This window comes from Pogonomyrmex barbatus, unplaced genomic scaffold, assembly GCF_055798465.1.
Source record: "Pogonomyrmex barbatus isolate J1 unplaced genomic scaffold, ASM5579846v1 scaffold8, whole genome shotgun sequence".
NCBI classification, from domain to species: Eukaryota; Metazoa; Arthropoda; class Insecta; order Hymenoptera; family Formicidae; genus Pogonomyrmex; species Pogonomyrmex barbatus.
The window spans coordinates 62034-81238 of record NW_028297182.1 but is presented as its reverse complement, the minus strand read 5'-3'; the positions used below and the strand labels follow the sequence as shown (position 1 = coordinate 81238).

The 19205-nt window shown below is 30.7% G+C and overlaps 4 protein-coding genes, 1 long non-coding RNA gene and 1 other non-coding gene across 12 annotated transcripts; 3 read left to right on the top strand and 3 right to left on the bottom strand.

Annotated features, from left to right (window-relative positions):
- Window positions 1–28: 28 nt before the first annotated feature.
- Window positions 29–5408, top strand: PIG-U (phosphatidylinositol glycan anchor biosynthesis class U). Of its 5 annotated transcripts, none has more exons than XM_089084209.1 (6): window positions 29–294; window positions 753–955; window positions 1116–1318; window positions 1560–2247; window positions 2329–2546; window positions 4655–5408. In XM_089084209.1, the coding sequence occupies exons 2-6, from the start codon at window positions 826–828 to the stop codon at window positions 4691–4693; spliced, it is 1278 nt and encodes a 425-aa protein (XP_088940335.1). In that variant the 5' UTR covers window positions 29–294; window positions 753–825; the 3' UTR covers window positions 4694–5408. The 5 variants fall into 5 exon arrangements, with proteins under 5 accessions (XP_088940335.1, XP_088940334.1, XP_088940336.1 ...); XM_089084208.1 differs by having other exon boundaries at window positions 31–294; window positions 422–955; XM_089084210.1 differs by lacking the exon at window positions 29–294 and having other exon boundaries at window positions 331–955; window positions 1560–1862; window positions 2076–2247.
- On the top strand, window positions 90–196 carry LOC112552462 (U6 spliceosomal RNA). The gene has a single exon (XR_003096631.1). It is a non-coding gene; the product is annotated as a U6 spliceosomal RNA (small nuclear RNA).
- Window positions 2708–8061, bottom strand: LOC105424929 (putative RNA helicase mov-10-B.1). 2 transcript variants are annotated; one of them, XM_089084202.1, is made up of 11 exons: window positions 7661–8061; window positions 7400–7475; window positions 6660–7112; window positions 6388–6546; window positions 6089–6245; window positions 5877–6019; window positions 5515–5637; window positions 5005–5223; window positions 4642–4914; window positions 4212–4506; window positions 2708–4030 (listed from the first exon to the last, which is right to left on the bottom strand). In XM_089084202.1, exons 2-11 carry the CDS (start codon window positions 7432–7434, stop codon window positions 3719–3721), a joined length of 2169 nt encoding a protein of 722 aa, XP_088940328.1. In that variant the 5' UTR covers window positions 7435–7475; window positions 7661–8061; the 3' UTR covers window positions 2708–3718. The 2 variants fall into 2 exon arrangements, with proteins under 2 accessions (XP_088940328.1, XP_088940329.1); XM_089084203.1 differs by lacking the exon at window positions 2708–4030 and having other exon boundaries at window positions 4354–4492.
- A 4146-nt stretch (window positions 8062–12207) lies between these two features.
- Window positions 12208–12803, bottom strand: LOC148934685 (uncharacterized). Its single transcript, XR_016141074.1, has 2 exons — window positions 12626–12803; window positions 12208–12511 (listed from the first exon to the last, which is right to left on the bottom strand). It is a non-coding gene; the product is annotated as an uncharacterized LOC148934685 (long non-coding RNA).
- Window positions 12804–14764: 1961 nt separating this feature from the next.
- Window positions 14765–16737, top strand: LOC105430573 (uncharacterized). Its single transcript, XM_089083789.1, has 4 exons — window positions 14765–15178; window positions 15426–16040; window positions 16172–16359; window positions 16478–16737. Exons 1-4 carry the CDS (start codon window positions 15013–15015, stop codon window positions 16520–16522), a joined length of 1014 nt encoding a protein of 337 aa, XP_088939915.1. The 5' UTR covers window positions 14765–15012; the 3' UTR covers window positions 16523–16737.
- Window positions 16738–16880: 143 nt separating this feature from the next.
- On the bottom strand, window positions 16881–18714 carry mRpL4 (mitochondrial ribosomal protein L4). 2 transcript variants are annotated; one of them, XM_011635432.2, is made up of 3 exons: window positions 17988–18714; window positions 17468–17876; window positions 16881–17031 (listed from the first exon to the last, which is right to left on the bottom strand). In XM_011635432.2, exons 1-3 carry the CDS (start codon window positions 18294–18296, stop codon window positions 16928–16930), a joined length of 822 nt encoding a protein of 273 aa, XP_011633734.2. In that variant the 5' UTR covers window positions 18297–18714; the 3' UTR covers window positions 16881–16927. The 2 variants fall into 2 exon arrangements, with proteins under 2 accessions (XP_011633734.2, XP_011633733.2); XM_011635431.2 differs by having other exon boundaries at window positions 16881–17070; window positions 17988–18641.
- Between the last annotated feature and the right edge of the window lie 491 nt (window positions 18715–19205).

Here is a 19205-nt window from a genome sequence, read left to right as displayed (position 1 = left end):
ATGGCGAATAACATATAACGCTTTCTTTCTCGAGGGTATACTTGAATGTATTATTTACTATATAAGTAAGATTTTAAAAGTGGGTAACCGTACTTGCTTCGGCAGTACATATACTAAAATTGGAACGATACAGAGAAGATTAGCATGGCCCCTGCGCAAGGATGACACGCAAAATCGTGAAGCGTTCCACATTTTTTGCCATTGTGTATCTTTAAATTATCCATTTGTCATTAATAAAGTTCCAATATTAGTCATAATATTGGAACTTAGTTATAGTTCCTATATTATATATAGGTTAGTTCCTATATTATATATAATATGCTTTACGTAATTATTTTTTTCTCGGTTCCATGATTAATTGTCAGATTTAATTCAATTCATCAAAATCGTAATTAATTTTTACAATTTTATCGACTGACAGAACGATGATAGATATTATTTTGTATTTGAAATGAAAGGATGAACGAAATTCCTGACGAGATTGTAAAAATTCCGATAATATAACGAGTGAATGGATATGCGTTTTATTGCATCAGGAGGGTCGTTGAGACCAATGTCGATAATGTGTAATCTCGATCCTTACGCGTTCGCGGTGTGATTGCTCCGCGATAATTAGTGAACGTGAGGGCGTATCCATACGCCAATTCCGTGTCGAGGCTACATCTTGCAGAAGGTGTTTCATAAGAGTGTTCGGTTTATCGATAATTGCAAGAAATATGCCCTTCCGAATACCGGTATCAGTCCGTCGATAGGTTACATCCTGTGAGCGGGACAAATGAATCGATTGTAAGTAGTGGAAACGCGAAAGACTCGCAAGGAAGAATCATGTCGAGAAAGTGGTTGTCAAATTTTACCCTGGCCGGGATCATCAGGCTGCTAATGATGAATTCCGAGTACCAGAAAATCATCAGCGATCGCGTCGAGGTATCGACCGCCTTAAACTCCTGGAAAAGAGGTTAGTCAGATGTCTGCCTCTCGGTTTGTTTCAGCTATTATAGAACGAACACAGTTTTATTTTTTTTCGACTACTTTTATTTTGTAGATTAAATATCATTTTGATTAATCAGGGACAGATCGATTTCGTAGTCGCAGTTTAATACAGTTCTAATTTTCAGTAACCGAAGGAGTGTATCTGCACAAATTCGGCATAGATCCTTACGAAGGAGATCTGTTTCACGAGACTCCGATCGGCTTATATGTCTTCAACTTGATGCAGGAATATTTACCTCAGTGGGCATTATTTCTGCTATTTGTTGTCGTTGATCTAACAACCGCTCTGTGCCTCGCTCTTACTGCAAAACATTATGCAATCGAATTGGTCAGTTCATCAATAGAGTTTATTCTTCTTTTGTCTAATTTAATACGTTCACTGTTTATAATTTATTAAATAGATCTTAGTCATATGTTCAGCAACAGTTTTATGGATGTTTTTTTTTTTTCATAGAACTGAGAACTTAAAGACTAGATATCTCGCTATTAATGAAGTTTTGTTTGCAGCAGTGAATGTGTTAAAGTTTTGTAATGAAAATACATGATATTTATTTTATTTTTATTTATAGGCAACAAAACGAAAAAAGCAAAAGGAGAAGAATGAGAAACTTAACAAAGACATTCCAAGCAGTTCTGCTCTATATGTTTCTGCAGCATATCTGTTCAACCCATATATAATATTGAACTGTGTTGGTCTGACGACCACAGTTTTTACCAATCTACTTTGCTCGATCGCATTAGTATCAATGACAAAACGCTCCGTGCTCTGGAGTTGTATGCCAATAGCATTACTGACGTTGCAAGGACTCTATCCTGCGTCGCTGATGGTACCGGCAACGATTTACGTCGCCAGTACGGCGAAGAGCAGGAAGGTCAGTATTATTACAATGCTAGTCACATTCACGAGCATCCTGGCGGCCCTAGTCGCCATTTCTTACTGTATCATGGGAAGTTGGTCATTCCTGTGGAGTACCATTGGCTTCATTCTAATTGTTCCCGATTTGCGTCCGAATATTGGGCTGTATTGGTACTTTTTCACGGAGATGTTCGAACACTTCAGATGGCTTTTCATCGCGTCCTTCCAGATAAACGTCGGTTTACTATATATAGTTCCTCTAGCCTTGAGATTACGACGCGATCCAATGTTACTGGCGTTTTCATATCTAGCGATAGCTGCTATATTCAAGTCCTATCCATGCATCGGAGATGTTGGCTTTTATATATCTTTACTGCCACTGTGGAAGCACTTGTTTCAACGTGAGTTGAGTTTTCGATGTTTCTTATTATGCAAATCAAAGTGGCACGAATTGTTCTAATGTGAGTCTTCTTTCCCTCTAGATATGCAACAGGGATTCATTGTAGGTTGTTTTATACTATTTTGCACGGTCTTCGCTCCTACTGTGTGGCATCAATGGATCTATTCTAGATCAGCGAATGCCAATTTCTACTTTGGAGTAACATTGGCATTTGCCATAGCACAAATCTTTCTCCTCACGGACATCCTATTTGCCAGCGTGAAGTACGAATTTGCAGTTCAGTACGGTATCAATAAAAAGGTTAATGGAAATGAGGCTAAGCTGCTACTTGAATGAAATAGGCTTTTCTATTGAAATGTATAATACTTTACCAATGAACGATGACAAGTGACACATGTCTTTGAAATATTTGCCACATGAGAATAAAGTTTTTTTTTTTTTTTTTTTTTTTTATATATATATATAAAATGTCTTTATTTAAATGATCAATACATGTGTTCATTTATTTAAAACGAATAACAAAATCACAATATGATCTACACACACACGCACACACACACACACACACACACACACACACACACACACACACACTAAAATGGCTCGACTCAAAGGTTATAAATGTGTTCATAGTAAAAAAAATAATTTTTTAGACAAATGATTAAAAATATACAATCATCAGAAATCTATGTAAACATTTTATATAAAACCCACTATTACAATTATAATAATATAATTGCCATAATTGAAACAAATATAAAAGGAAACTTTTAGATTCATCATATCAAACTAATTGCACTATATATCGTACATTAATTGTACATTATATATTGCATTACTATCTCGTAATTTTATGATTACAAAATTATCTCGTTCTCATATCTCATTGTGTTCATGCCATGTCATCTTAAAAAATAGTTTTAAAGAAAAATGTGATTTGAGAATTGAAAATTTTTTTACGTAATAAACTGATTTATAAAATAGTATGAATATTGAAAAAATACTTGCCTATAATTTATTTAACTATAATTTATAATCTTATTTACTAAATAATATTAACAGTTTAAATAAAATTTTTATGCTTTTGATAAAAACAATGATATTTAACTGTATTTGCATTTAATACTAAATACTGATATTCTCGCCCTTTGGGTAATGTTCTTAAAAACAACAAAATAAAATAATATAAAAATATATGTAGATACGTACGTGCGTGTGCGTGTATACACACGCACATACACACATACGCACGCACGCACGCACGCACGCACGCACGCACGCACGCACGCACGCACGCACGCACGCACGCACGCACGCACGCACGCACGCACGCACGCACGCACGCACGCACGCACGCACGCACGCACGCACGCACGCACGCACGCACGCACGCACGCACGCACACACGTTTTTGCATTTATAAAATGCAATTAATGCGTATAAAGATAAAAGTATATATCAATTGGTCGTTATTATATTTTCAAGTTTTCCATCTTATACACAGGAACATCGGATAGAGTTTTTATCTCCTTACCAAAGTTCACAGTGATGGATAACTTCGTTGAATTTGATTCATCACTATTTTTAACTAAATTATCGTTATAAATGCTTTTAAAATTCGATATTAAATTCTTTTTTAATGGACATTGGTCAAAGAGGATATATCCATTATTTTTCTTACAGTACTTCCAAAGTACTTCCCAATGTTTATTCTGACAAAGTATCCTTGGATTACCTATTATTATCATAAGTGCCTTTGCTCGTGTTAGAGCAACATTAAATCTCTGTAAAAAATAATTATATATAATATACATAAAGCTCTCTCCTTTCTTGTTCATATGCAAAGCTAATTCATATAAATATATGTGCACATGTATAAATAATACATGTATAAATAATACAGATTATAGCAATTGTTAATGTTAATGTTAATGCGCACGCTTGGTACTAAAATGAATAAAATACCTTTTCATTGGATAAGAAACCAATATGCTCTTTGTTATGATGTTCAAAGATTTTTGATCGCACCGTTGATAATATAATCACATTTCGTTCTTGCCCTTGAAATGATTCAACTGTTCCCACAGTTATGCCTCTTAAATTCATAGCTGTTAAGTGTTGAATAATATCCAATTGCTGTCGTTTAAAAGGCGTTATAATTCCAATATCCTTTGGCGTTATTGTACGTTTTCCAAATTTTGTCGTAATCAACATATTCACATACGCCATCACCACTAGTACTTCAGCTGTATTATAGACACTGTGGTATGTTACAATTATGTTCATACAATTTAAAAAATCATTAATTACACACAATTACACATTAATTACACGTAATTTTACTTTACTAAGATTAGAATGAAATTTCGTAATAATTTCGTATAAATATATGAACCTTTTCGTTGCAGATCTTTCTTCTTGGCCTAAAACTTCTTGAAATATCATAGGAAAATTTTTATTGGGTAATCTTGACCAGTTTAATGCCATTTTTGTATCAGCGCCTCCAAAGATCTCTAATTCCTTCTTATAAAATTGTTTATTCGACACGTATAAAAGATTTTCATGACTACGGTAATTTTTAATCAGTTTTGTTATATAATTCGGATTATATTTTCCATTGTGCCTTTTATATAGATCACAATCATCCATTAATCTTTCTAACATTGATCTTCCTAATATGGTATAAGAAATTAAATAATTAAAATATTATATATAAATTGCAAGATATTGAGTTCTATTTTAAATTTCTATTTTAAACTTGCCAAGCAGATGTTCAATTTCCTTGCAACGGACGATAGGTCCCAACTGGTAAGGATCACCCGCAATAACAATCTGTGCTTGAAATCTAGTTCTCTTATCTTCAGTTTTTTTATTTGTTACTGTGAGAGGAATTAATATTTCTGGTTCAGTCGCTTGACTTGCCTCATCGATGATTATGTAAGAAAAATGATTTTCCCGGAAATTTATACCAATTAATCTATAACGTATAAAAGATATATACATGTATATATAAAACATATAAAACACATATCATAAAAGTTTAATTTTGAATGATATCAATTTAATTGTAAAATATCTTTATATTATCTTATATTATTATATCTTATATTATTTATAACATTTATTTATGTTGTGCAAAAAAGTAAATTTTATTTACATAAATGTATTTATATTATTTTATTTAGCTATAAATCATTATTATCGTTTGAAAATAATGCTACATCTAAAATAGTATATACATATAAAATAAAAGACATCAAATGCATACCTTACGGATGATACTAATGTTGTAATAATAATTTTTTTCAGTAATAGTAGCTCTTTTGATAAAAAGAGCGTAGTTTTATCAACAAAATTTGCGCATGGTTGAATTTTTTCATCAACAGTTGCCCTATTTTCAACAAACAAAATCCAATTTACAATATATATTCATATTTGCATTTTATCTTTTATAAAATATTACCGCAATTAAATAAAATTGACTATTATAGCTGAAAATTAAATTTAAAGATGTAGACTTTTACTTGCACAATATCGTTAATCATGTTAGACACACACATATATATATATATATATATATAGAACAAAAAGAATTAAGAAAAAAGAAACTTATAAAAAACAATCTTTTACCAGTCTCTAGACGGAGCATACATTCGATATATCATGTTTGCCGGAATATTTTTAGTCGCAAGCAATCTTTTGGTGATTTCATCAGCTGCTGAATTAGATACTGTACACACCAATATATTTTTTGTTGGAAATTGCCTCACAATCTATAAACCAAAAAATTAAAAATAAAAAAACAAGTTTGTCAAATATTAGATTTGACAAAGGAATATTACCTGATTTATAGTTTCAACCAATGTTGCTGTTTTTCCAGTACCTGGAGGACCGAAAATTATGTAAGGTGCAGGATGTGCTGTGTTACTTAATATCTTCCTTACTGCTTGCTTTTGTTGTTCATTCTTTTCTATATTGGTGTTTATCCATTCAATATCACTACACGTATATGTATATATATATATATATATATATATATATATATATATATATATATACATATATATATATATGTTATGTATAAGATTGTAAAAATTGCAATTCAATTTCGAATAGTAAAATATTACACTTTTAAACTTACAATTCTATATCAGTAGAATATGTCCTCAGTTGTGGATATATAATTTCAGTCCAATTATAGTTACTCATTACCTTCAATGCATAATGACAACATCTTAATGGCCAATGTTTACTCCAGATTTTTATCTTAAATTTTTTATCTTCAAATTTTGTTACATCTCTAAATAATATAAAAAAAAAATTAATTATATATTAAGATTCAACTTCTATCTAATCTGTTATGAAAATATAATAAACAGTAAAAATATTAAGGTGTAACAATAAATTACTTACTGAGGATAATAAACATTTATTGTTACATCATTTCCTACTACTTCTACAACTTTAGCCCAAATAGTTCTTCTTGTAACAATATCATAAAGAGATACATCATCATTTGGTTTAATTATAGTACCATCACCATTTAAACATGGCATAGTAATAATGAAACATTCGTGTAAATTAGATTTCTTAACTTCGTAATTTGGCGATTCAATCCGTTTCATTTCTAGATCTAGTTCAAATTGTTCCAGATACAAACATATTCTTAATATATTTATATAATCCTGTTCTCCTATTTTTTTCACATTAGACAAACTTTTAATACATTTTGTATAATCATCGCATTCATTTGAATAGAAAACAGATCCTTGTTTTAAACCATTCCTTAAAGCATAATATAAACTATGTGGAATACGAATTTTTGGTAACTTTAACATTCGTGCTAATTCAGGTGCTGTACACATCCTAAAATAATAAAACTTAATAGTGCATCAAATTCAATTACCTTAATAATAATTAAAATCTTAACCTTAATAAATTAAAAGTAAGCATTCCTTTTAGTGAAAGGAATGTGCGATGTATTTTATATATATATATATATATATACATATATATATATATACATATACATACACAGGAGCTATTATTAAAAATTAATTAATATATGTTATTTAAAAATAATATTTAAATTTAATCAATAAATAGTAATATGTAATATCTTTACTATATCTGTAAATTATAAATTTTCTTACATAGGATCTGCTTTTGCTTTTATCGGCTTCATCATGAAAATAGATTTGTAAAAATATTAGATGTAAGCAGCCGAACCTAAAAATTATTTTATAGATACAGAAAAAGAATAAGAATTGCTTCTTAATTGTACAAACACATATAAATATATATATTATAAATATTCATAAATAAAGCAACTATAAATATTCATAAAAAACTCATCACAAATAGCTATAAACTTTGCATCAAAATATGAGAATTAAATGATTAAATTACTGAACTAATGCTTTTTCTTTTATATGCTTTATCTACGTCTAAAGTAACTTGGAGGGTGTCGCCGCTGCAGTCCGACCTGCATCCATCGAGAGACTAGGACCATCATCTCTCTGGAATACCGGTCGTGGGGATCGAGAGAGTATATGTATATTATAATATACATATGTGTCATTGCATTGTGACGTGTTATTCTAAATACGTTATTTGCAACAAATATCATCACATACCTCGGTAGTCGAAGGGATAAGATGCCTACCCGGTAAGCAGGAGATCCAAGTTCGATTCCTGGCTGAGGTGGTATTTTTTCGCAAAATAATTACGAGTTTTCACGACTGATTCGTGGTCGGGCCCCGCCGTGACGCATACCCTCCCTTCTTTATAAATGACACGAAATAATGTATTAAATACTTACGGTTATACACCTTACCGCGACAATAAACCTCAGATACAATTTTAAAGAGTTTCAAGATTGTAAAAATGCTAACAAACTATAATAAAACGTGGTGCATCTTCAGCACCACGTTCTCCTAAATACAAATACCATTTCGTTAAATATAAGTGTCGATCCACAATAAGTATTTAATCTTTAAGTCATAAGAAATTGACCAATCATAGTAGATTATTCTTTTCATATTCGGTTATAATTGGTCAATTTCTTACTTCTTAAAGCTTAAATCACCTATTGTGGACCGACACTAAGGGGATTCCTATTTCTCTTAGTAGAAACTTAAACCTGGATCCTCATGCATACACCAGCGCTTGACACAGATACTGATTGGTGAAAAACGGATAATAAGGGAAATAAATAATAAAGGGTGCGTTCCTTTATTCACTCCGCTCATGCTATGACATAATGGAAGTGTACTGCGGTTACCGTTCCGTTTTAGTTTCGTGCGTTTTCTAAGGCTGGTGTTCCATGGCGCAGAAATTCACAGCGGAACGGAACGCGCAAACCAATCACAGCGAAAGAATCAAAAGAAAACTCGTTCATTCTGTTCGTTCTTTTGCTGTGATTGGTTTGCGCGTTTCGTTCCGCCGTGGATTTCCGCGCCATGGGACACCAGTCTAACTGCTTCAAGTTTATAAAGTGGAACGCAGTTGCAGTATGTTTTCTGAAGTTCTAACTAAAATAATGGCTGGCATATCTAATATTAAAAAAAATATAATTTTATTATATATATTAAATATAATATATATATATATATATATAAAATAATAACGATAAAAAATAAATAATAATAAAAAATTAATAATAATATTAATAATAATAATTTCATACAAATAACAATAACAACAACAACAACAATAATAATAATTTTATAACAAAAATAATAAATAATTTCATAATATTATATAATATCGTAATAATTTCATTATATTATTCCATATTATACACTTTATTTTCTTCAGTATCAATCAAAGCAGCATCAATTATTTCAGTCTCCATGAAAGCAGCCATCTTTGTGCTCTGACTACCTTACCTTACTGGTTGCAATAGCCGCAACAAGAAGTACGTCAAAATCAATGACGTCATAGAATTCAAGGCAGTACTTTCGTAGTCTCTATATAGGTGCATTTGTTTATGCAGCCATTATCGCAGATGTCGTTCGTTTACTCCGTCTGTGAAAGTGACTGCAGCGCAGTTCGTTTACGCAGGGATGTATCTCACCGGGAGCGTCCCAGATGCGCACATTTTCAATCGGACACACCACTCACATCAGTCGATGTCTAGAAATTTTCTAGTGAGCCACCTATCAAAAGTTTTTTATTTAATCGACCAATCGGCAATGTGTTCGATTGGACCTCACTCATCTCATCTGTGCAGCTATCTCAGAAGTTCTGCTTTGAATGCTCTACTTGCAGTTACTGTGTAAACGAACACCAAAATGAATTTTATTAGAATAAGAAGCGAAAAGGGTCAGAAACAAATAATTGATCCAAGTAAAATAAGAATAATAAGATACAATTACAATAAAAATAAAATAAAATAAAAAAAATAAAAAATAAGAATAAAAAAATAAAATGAGAAAAAATAAGAATGAAAATAAGAAGAAATAAGAAAAAATAAGAATAATAAAATATAATTCACGAAAAATTATATATAAAATTATATATAAATATCTAACTTTTAAATAAAATTCAATAGATTAAATATTTTTTATAATATCTATTATTTATATCAATTAAATTTAATATCAATAAAATATTATCTTTTATACAATAAAAAAGTTTTATTACATTTTAATTATTCGAATATAAATTTATGTATAAAATTGTTTCTTTATTTATTATTCAAACAATCGGCTCAATTTCTATTGAAAGGTACGATCCGTGCAGTTATTCACGCAGTTATCCATTCGGTAAATTTCGATTACGTGACAAGCAGATGAGAAAGCAGTGGATGCACAAAACACTGCGTAAACGAATGCACCCTATCGGAACGCTATTAGTAGTATTGACAGTAGTCAATAAAGGAGTGAATAAAGAAACGCACTCATAGATTCATTCACCGTTTTATCCCCACTACTCATTTTTCACCAATCAGTATCTGCGTCAAAACGCTGGTGTCTGCATGAAGATCCAGGTTAAAAGTCCATGCAATCAGTTTGATGCTAGAAAATACTACAAAGCATTTTCTAATTGGTCAATTAATAAAATTCTTTGTTCTGATTGGTCAATTAAATAGCGGATTCGATTCACTGCACTACACTGGGTTAGTGCACACTAAACGCTGATATACATGAAATTATTCAAATGTAAAAATATATAAATACTTCAAAACAATTATATAAATAATCAACAATAAATTTGTCGTATTATTTAGTTGAATATGAATTAATAATTTTATTATCAAAGAAGTAATATTATGTTATTACATTTAAATATTTCATATGTAGCAATCTTTAATGTGCACTAACCCAGTGTGTACAGTGAATCGAATTCGCTAAAATATTTAAAGCAACGAGCGTTAGTATGAAAAGGCTTCTTTACGATTCTTATGTTATGTTATTGTAGACTAGGCTTTATAATTTCTCTAGTCAATCATGATGGCCTATCATGTAATATTTTGTCGGAAAGTTTTTACGTGAGCGAATTTAATTATTTTTAAGAAAGTATAATAAAGAGTATAAATAAGGTCCTTTTTCGGTGTAGTTAGGAGTAAATAAGCACGTCATCCATTGTCGTTACACCTACTTTTCGAAGATCAGCATCAAAGATCGAACGCATCTCAATTTCTACAAATATACATTGCCCGCATGTAAAAGATTTTAATACAATTATTATTGCAATTATCATTTACATATAATATAATAATTATTTTTTTATGCCTAGTCACTAACTAATTTAGACTAAATAGCTACTATCTATTTTTTTATGTCTAGTTACTGTCTAGTTTAGACTAGATAGCTACTAGATACTTTTTTATGTCTAGGTTACTGTCTAGCCTAGCCTAGACTAGATACTACTAGCTAGTCTAGACTAACTAGCTACTAGCTAATTTTTTTCTGCTAAGTCACCATCTAGTCTAGACTAATTATCTACTAGCTAGTTTTTTCTGTCTAGTCACTGTCTAGACTAGCTAGCTACTAGCTATTTTTTATGTCTAGTCATTGTTTAGTCTAGACTAAATAGTTACTGGCTATTTTTTTATGTCTAGTCTAGACGAGAGGGATTCGATAGCACACAACGCTGATTGGCCGATTAAATATAAAATTTTCTGATTGGTGGTCTATTGGAAAATTCCTAAGCAGCGGCTGATGTGTGTTATCGCACTATACGCTAACGGAACTCTCCCGTCTAGACTACAGACACTACAATCAGAGACTGGCCACGACTCTGACTCGCCAATCAGAGACTCTGATTCGCCATGTTTTGGTTAAATTCTACGAGAAAGAAAGAAATATACACTATCTCACTCTAATAAATAGCAATATTTTTTATTTTGCATTGATTTGAAGTGTATTGTACATGTGTATTAAACACGTGAAAAGTGTGATAATATGTTATTAAATAATAGAGATACTAAAATTGCAAAATATAGTCATAAATTAATTAATTGTAATAAATTAATATAAAAAATATGAGATTCCATGTCAAATCGAAAAGATCATAGTTATTTCACAAATATAGCGCTCACAAATATTATTTCAAAATAAAGCGCTTTGTAGCCAAGAATGAAATAATCAATATATATAATTTACTTAAATTTATTTCAGTATGTATCAATAATTTTTCAAAAAATGCAATAATGGATGATAACGAAAAAAACGCGCTCATGTTTATGTGCGTGATGGTCTTCTCCTACGTCACAATCTTTTACGTTCTCTAGTGCTCTGCGTATTTAGTAACTTATGTGTTCCAATTAAACTCTATAATTGTGTCTTACAGAGTGCTTTCCAACAAGGAGAGTTTGTTTTTTGTTACACAGTGTGACACAGAGAGACACTGTAAGATACTGTTATAGAGTTTAATTGGGACACATAAGTTACTAAACACGTTCACTAGAGAACTAAAAGATTGTGACGTAGGAGAAGATCATCACGCATAAACATGAGCGCATTTTTTTCGTTATTATTCATTACTGCCAGTGCATTTTTTGAAGAATTATTGATACATACTGAAATAAATTTAAATAAATTATATGTATTGATTATTTCATTCCTGGCTACAAAGTGCTTTATTTTATATTTGTGAAATAACTATGATCTTTTCGATTTAACATTACATAGAATCTCATTCATTTCAGGTGAGTATAATTCCTTTTCTCTTTCAAGGAAAACTTCTTTTCCTTTGAAACAAGCCTGATGCTTAATATCATCTAATAATTCCTTTACAATGCCGACAAAAGAACATATCTGCAATAAAAATTAATCCAATAGAATTTGTACTAATAATGGGTTATCAACAAATACGTAATGTTTTTAAGCTTATATAGTTCTTTAAATAAAACAAAACTGAATATTGATTACTTAAGAATTTCGGGTTTGGTACTACGTTATTCGAATGCAACGAAGACATTTTTTTGCAGATAAAGAATGCGTTCCGTTTCTCGCATGATACGCGTGATGTATCATTTATCCTTATCACAATACATTAAACAAGGATAAATACATTGTGCGCATCATGCAAGAAACGGAACGCATCTAAAATGACAATAATGACCGGAATGTATATTAGTACCACACTTAAAAAAATAATTTTGCTCGATATATTGACACTATTGATGTCCGACATGGCCAAACTTAGGATTGAGCTGTGTTTCGCAGTGTCGTTCTGTCTCTCTATGTCATAGATGAAAAGCACCAGTGTAGACACTGTGTCGCCTGTGTACGTTGTTGAAAAGCACCTAGTGTCTCTCTGTGTCACACTGTGTAACACTAAACTCTCCTTGTTGGAAAGCATCCAATGTCTCTATTCCTAGGGTGCATTCCTTTATTCACCGAGTACTATCAGTACTACGAATAGCGTTCCGATATCAACTTCTATATATTACACTAGACTGCTAATTCCTACTTTTTCCCTTATGTACAAGTGATGCTTGCGCAATATAGCAATAGGAACCTCAAATATAAGAAAGAGATAGCAAGATAGTCATATGACCAGCCTCTCTCTGATTGGTTCTTAAGTGTATATTCAATTTTTTCAAAAATATCAAAAGAATATATTTACTGGAAGATTGAAGGCACTGTTTTAAATAAGTATATTTTAAGACAATTTCTTAAAAAATGCCGAGATATTATAAAATACTTAATTGTCCAAATGCTGAAAATAAAGACAAAGGCAAGAATCATATATTTAGGTAAATAAAAAAAAAGAAACTGTAAATAATAATAGAAAAAGCTCTGTGTGTGTGTGTGTGTGTGTGTGTGTGTGTGTGTGTGTGTGTGTCAAATTACATAATTTTAATATAATACATTTTAGATTTCCATATTTAATAAATACTACATTGATATTTTTATTATATAAAAAAAAAGATAAATAAAACAAGACTTTTCTCAAACAAAAATTTTATATATAATAATATACATTGTTTAATTTTTATACACATTTTCTAAAATATATAAATTTTATTACATTTTACAAAATTTGTTAAAATTTAAATAAAGATTCTTAAATTTTATCTTGTTTATATTTTTTCTCGAGTTCATATATAAAAATATATAAAAATGATGTTCTGCGCATGCGCCTTATTCTGCGCATGTGCGAAAAGTTGTAAATATTTCTTGACCACAATTAAAGGGACGAAATTAGCAGTCTAATATATTATATAAAAGTCTGTGTTCGATATATAGTATGTTTACACGGGCTTCTAACTTCGATTTAGTAACATCGTTGTTATAATTCCTACCTGAATTTCGCATTTACACGTTCAGGCTTATCTTACTCCCATCAAGCTGAAATGACTTAACAACTTTCGAATGAAGTGAATCAAGGATTTCCATTAATACCATAATAACATAAAATAACAAAAAATTAGATTAGATGCTTGCTTATGATATGATTATAGTCTAAAAGAACGTGACTTCAAAGCGAAAATCGGACCGTGTAAATGTAGTATATAGAGAGCAGTGTACTACGAAAGTACTGCCTTGAATTCTATGACGTCATTCTATGACGTTGATTTGACGTACTTCCTGTTGCAGCTACTGCAACCAGCGAAGTAAAACAGTCAGAGCACAAAGACGACTGCTTCCATGGAGATTGAAATAATCTTAATTGATACTAAAGAAAATAAAGCGTATAATATAAAATAATATAATATAATGAAATTATTAATTCTTTATTTTTTTATTAATTATTTTATATATATATATATATATATATATAAATAATATTTAATATATATAAATAATATATATAAATAATATATATAAATAAATTATATTTTTTTTAATATTAGATATGCCAACCATTATTTCAGTTGGAGCTTCAGAAAACATACTGCAACTACGTTTCGCTTTATAATCTTAAAGCAGTTAGAAAGCGCACGAAACTAAAACGGAATGATAGCCGCAATACACTTCCATTACGTCATAGCATGAGCACTCGGAGTGAATAAAGGAACGCACTCCTAGCTACATCGAAAAAGGATCTCACTTATCCTCCTCATTGTACATCTATCTACTTTCGTTCTATGCCATTTGAGAGATATTAACGTTTCTAATTTGAAATCCTTTGAATTGTGGCCTGTATTGACGCCACTTGAAACGGTCACTATCACGGCCATTATCACGGAATATCAGTATTAGTATCTAATTTGAAATACGGGAAGAGTGTTTTTATATACATAGTGTGTGTGTGTGTGTGTGTGTGTGTGTGTGTGTATATATATATATATATATATATATATATATATATGTATATATATGCATCTTTAGTATACATCTTTCGAATTTTTTCAAATTTATCTTTCGATGTGACTATGTCGGAGATTAAAGATGATCCACGTGAAGTTCTCGTTCTTCTGAATTCATTAGGATTTGTCGGCATTACTGCGACTCAATTAAAAGCTTTTATGAAAGGTAATTACATCGATACTCATTTCTTTTTTCTTTTTTTTTATCTACTTGTTATATCCTTATACAAAATTGAAGAATTAATATTACTGTGATTAATGCATATCTGTTTATATATTTGTTTATTTATACATTATGTTTTTATATTATATCATTTCAATAAAATTGAAATATGGTATGATAAAATAATATGTAATTATAAAATACTTTATTACAAATTTGATTGTGATAAAAATTATTTTATTTTTTTCAGACTTAAAGATTTATAGAAAGATAAAAGAACGTGAAAGACAACAAAGAAAAGAAGAGATTAAAACAAAAATAATCAACAAACAACAAGCTCTATTCAAAGAAACTCATAATATTGAATATTCCTCGAATAATATTGTTGCTTCTGAATCTTCAAATTCCCTTGATGATGAGTCAATAGTGAAAGTTAGAGTAAGATGTCTTCCTAAGAAGGATATACAAAATCGAAAACACTTTATAACAGCCCCAACAAAATCAGATGAGAAATCAAAAATAGAATATGACAAGGAAGATTTTGTTCAAATAGCTGAGTATGATAGCACTTGTGAACAAAATTATTTTAATACTAAATATCCAATTAGAGACTCAAAACATGGAAAGCAAAATATCTCCAAATGTTTAGTAAAAAATAGTCATTTGGACGAAAGATGTAAGCAAAATTTAAAAATAGAACAGATGAAACCAATGACTTTAATACACGAACATACAAGTGCACCTGTTTTATCGAATCATGAAAGCAAATTGGGATCGAGGAGTGTTATATCAGATGTGACTGGAAATATACGTGTACGAAGTGCCTTATCTGCAAGATCATCTATTAATTCTGGACATAAATCATGTAAGCTATGTGTATATGTGTTTGTGTAGTGTGTGTATGTGTGCGCGTGCGCGCGCGCACCACACACACACCCACACATACATATAAAATCAAAATTTTTTTAAAAATTTAATCTATTTGATCTATTCCAGTTATTCGGCCATGGAGATTACAATTGGAAGCACAGAAAAATTTCGCTAATAAGAAATGTGATCCTGTTGCTCTTTATCACAAGTATCAAGAGGAATGGAAGCAAATTTCTTTCCCTGGAGAAGCAAAGCACTCAAAAATAAGATGGGCTGTGCGAGAAAAAATGCTCGGTGCAGATCCACATCCTGTGGTAAGATATATACATTTTAAATATCAATTGTAGATAAACTAATTATAATATCAATTATGAATAAAATAATTGTTGATCAATTGTAGTTTATCACTATTAAAAAGTTTTCTTATTTTAGCCACTTCCAAAAAAATCTGCAAACGTACCGATAAGGAGGAAGTAATGTCTATATGAATTATCTATAGAAGTGTCATCGTGTGTGTGTGTGTATATATATATATAATATGTGTGTGTGTGTGTGTGTGTGAATGAGTGTGAATATGTGTATGTGTGTGTGTTTTATGACAAGGAATTGGTTTAGGAGAGAAAATGTATAAAAAAATTGATTCAATATATACATAAATATGAAATAAATTATACTGCTTTATATATTTTTAATGAGTCAATCTAATTTTTATTAAATACAATTTATTACAAATACAGATGTTTAAGATGTTTACAAATAATGCAATCTGTAAATATATTACATAAATGATTTTTATATATATATATATATATATATATATATTATATAAAATTACACATAAATAATATATAAATATGTAACTCCACTGAAAATCATTGGACTTCATTCCTGATTCAGTTTGAATGAATTAGATTTATAGTTGTCAGCTCTGTGTAAATGATAGAGTAATTTCTCTTCTATTAATCTGGCTGCCTTTTCTGTAAGTACTAGAGTATTGTGTTTCAGCATACTATATACATTCAGACCTATATATAAAAAGAAATAATAGATCTATATACAACATATTGATTGTGTTACTCATTAAGATAACTTTTATTAATGTGTTAATTCAAGTTAATTTGTATCGAACTTTAATTGATTTAGTAATATTTTGATACTTTGAAAAAGTAAACACATATAAACTTCTTATTCTCATTAAAATTTGTACAAATTAATTATATTTGGACAATATAATGGAATTTCAGAATAAATAATTTATATATATTTAGATTAAGCTGCTGAGTAAATCTGTCATTCATTTATTCGATAATCAAATCTATAAATAATTTTTATGTTATAAGGTTTATGTTATTAGATATTGTACTAAGGATTTGTATAATATATGAAATCATATACATGATACATGATAACAAACTTACTTACCATATATAGGCATTAGATTGACATGCTTAATTTGATCAGTCGCAAGTGTAATATTTGTAGGCATAATATCATAGCTATCTACAAAAAGAACAGATGGTCCCCAATTCCTCTCCTCGATTAATTGCTCTATATACGAAGATTCTGACGATGGAATTTCCAATTCATCAATTATATGCAAGTCATCTTGCGCAAGTTTTATAGATAATGTTGCCACAAGACCTGCTATACGGATATGAAATGGCAACATGTAAAAATGTGGCGTTGGAGAACGAGGACCATGAGCTACTCCACCACCTCTCCATAATGGTGAACGTATACTTCCATGACGAGCTTTTCCCAGTCCTTTCTGTGGCCAAGGTTTTTTACCACCACCTCTAACTTCGGCACGTGTTTTTGTATGTGCGTAAGACTATAAAAAAAAAAATATATATATATATATATATATATATATATAAAACTAATATCCTTACAATATAATTCCTTTATATCTCTGATTTGCAAATATTGTTTTAATACTTACAACCCAGCGATACATTCTTTGCCATCTCACATTCTGATGAATGATATCGATACGAGGTGCAGCCGCATAAATATGTGGATGTAAAGTAATCAAACCTAATTTCTTTTCTTCTATTGTATTCAAATTCTCTAGCCATACTTGTCGAGGTTTTTGATAAAAATTCTTCTCGTCATTGTACTGTATCTTAGATATAATCGGAACGATATCTTCAATTCTTCTTTGATTTTCTACGGTTGTGCAATATTTAAGTAGACAAATAGGCTTAAGTCCTTGCAATTTACTAACAATCCTTTGAAATAGCATTGACATTTTGTCAAGGGAAATTTTAAAAAGTTTTATTCAGTTTAGAGTCGTTGCTCTCTCTCTCTCTCTCTTTCTCCTTCTCTTGAAAAATATAGACTAAATATAACCTATTTTCGAATCATTTTCGAATTTTCAATACTATGGACAATCATAAATATAAAAATATTAAAGGCGGAGACACATTATTTTGCATAAGTTCCGTCGAAGAATAAGAGAATAATCGATTATGATTGATCAATTTCTTATAGCTTGAATCACTTATTGTAGACCGGGATTAAAGCGCGATTGTAAGAACTTGCTTCTTTAGGGTAGTTCCCATGCAGCGTGACTTGCATAACGTAATGCATTGCGTCAACCAATCAAATCGTCTAATAAGAGTCTAGACGGAGTTGTGTAGAGCAGCTGAGACAGAGTTTCTCACTGGCGCGTCACGCGTCGCATCATCCGTCGCGTCACGAATTGACCAATCAATATATATACAGAGAGAAGTTATGTTTATATACAATTTTACTTTGATATTAGATTAGTGCTCGCTCATGTGTTGCGTTGATTTGCGGCGATGCGGCGGCGGCGACATATTCAATGTGAATAGGAATGACGCTATCCTTAAATTTACCTCGCGTCGCGTCATAATGGACGCAGCTTATGTTTACGCAAGTTATACTGCATGGGGAACCAGCCTCAGGATGAATTCCTACTGAGCGCGTCACGCGTCGCGTCATCCGCGCGTCACGAATTGACCAATCAAAACATCGCAAATAATACAATAAAATGTTTTGATTGGTCAATTAGTGACGCGCACGTGACGCGCTCAGTGGTAATTCACCTTTAGTGAAACGAAACTAAGGCCGGTATTCATAATCAATTCTTAAGCCCAGTCTACAATGACATAACATAAGGCTATAAAGCTGTAAG

Excerpts from the sequence above, each read along its gene's own strand:
- mRpL4 (XM_011635431.2), bottom strand. The coding sequence starts at position 18,296 with ATGTCAATGCTATTTCAAAGGATTGTTAGTAAATTGCAAGGACTTAAG. Across the intron at positions 17,877-17,987 it reads AAAGAATGTATCGCTGGGTT|TCTTACGCACATACAAAAAC; the intron begins GTAAGTATTAAA and ends TTTTTTTTATAG. Across the intron at positions 17,071-17,467 it reads CAATCTAATGCCTATATATG|GTCTGAATGTATATAGTATG; the intron begins GTAAGTAAGTTT and ends TTTTATATATAG.
- LOC105424929 (XM_089084202.1), bottom strand. The coding sequence starts at position 7,434 with ATGATGAAGCCGATAAAAGCAAAAGCAGATCCTAT. Across the intron at positions 7,113-7,399 it reads AAAGCAAAAGCAGATCCTAT|GATGTGTACAGCACCTGAAT; the intron begins GTAAGAAAATTT and ends TTATTATTTTAG. Across the intron at positions 4,915-5,004 it reads ATTGAACATCTGCTTGGCAA|ATCAATGTTAGAAAGATTAA; the intron begins GTTTAAAATAGA and ends CATATTAGGAAG.
- LOC105430573 (XM_089083789.1), top strand. The coding sequence starts at position 15,013 with ATGTATATATATGCATCTTTAGTATACATCTTTCGAATTTTTTCAAAT. Across the intron at positions 15,179-15,425 it reads ATTAAAAGCTTTTATGAAAG|ACTTAAAGATTTATAGAAAG; the intron begins GTAATTACATCG and ends TATTTTTTTCAG. Across the intron at positions 16,360-16,477 it reads GTGCAGATCCACATCCTGTG|CCACTTCCAAAAAAATCTGC; the intron begins GTAAGATATATA and ends TTCTTATTTTAG.
- PIG-U (XM_089084209.1), top strand. The coding sequence starts at position 826 with ATGTCGAGAAAGTGGTTGTCAAATTTTACCCTGGCCGGGATCATCAGG. Across the intron at positions 956-1,115 it reads CTTAAACTCCTGGAAAAGAG|TAACCGAAGGAGTGTATCTG; the intron begins GTTAGTCAGATG and ends TCTAATTTTCAG. Across the intron at positions 1,319-1,559 it reads AACATTATGCAATCGAATTG|GCAACAAAACGAAAAAAGCA; the intron begins GTCAGTTCATCA and ends TTTTATTTATAG.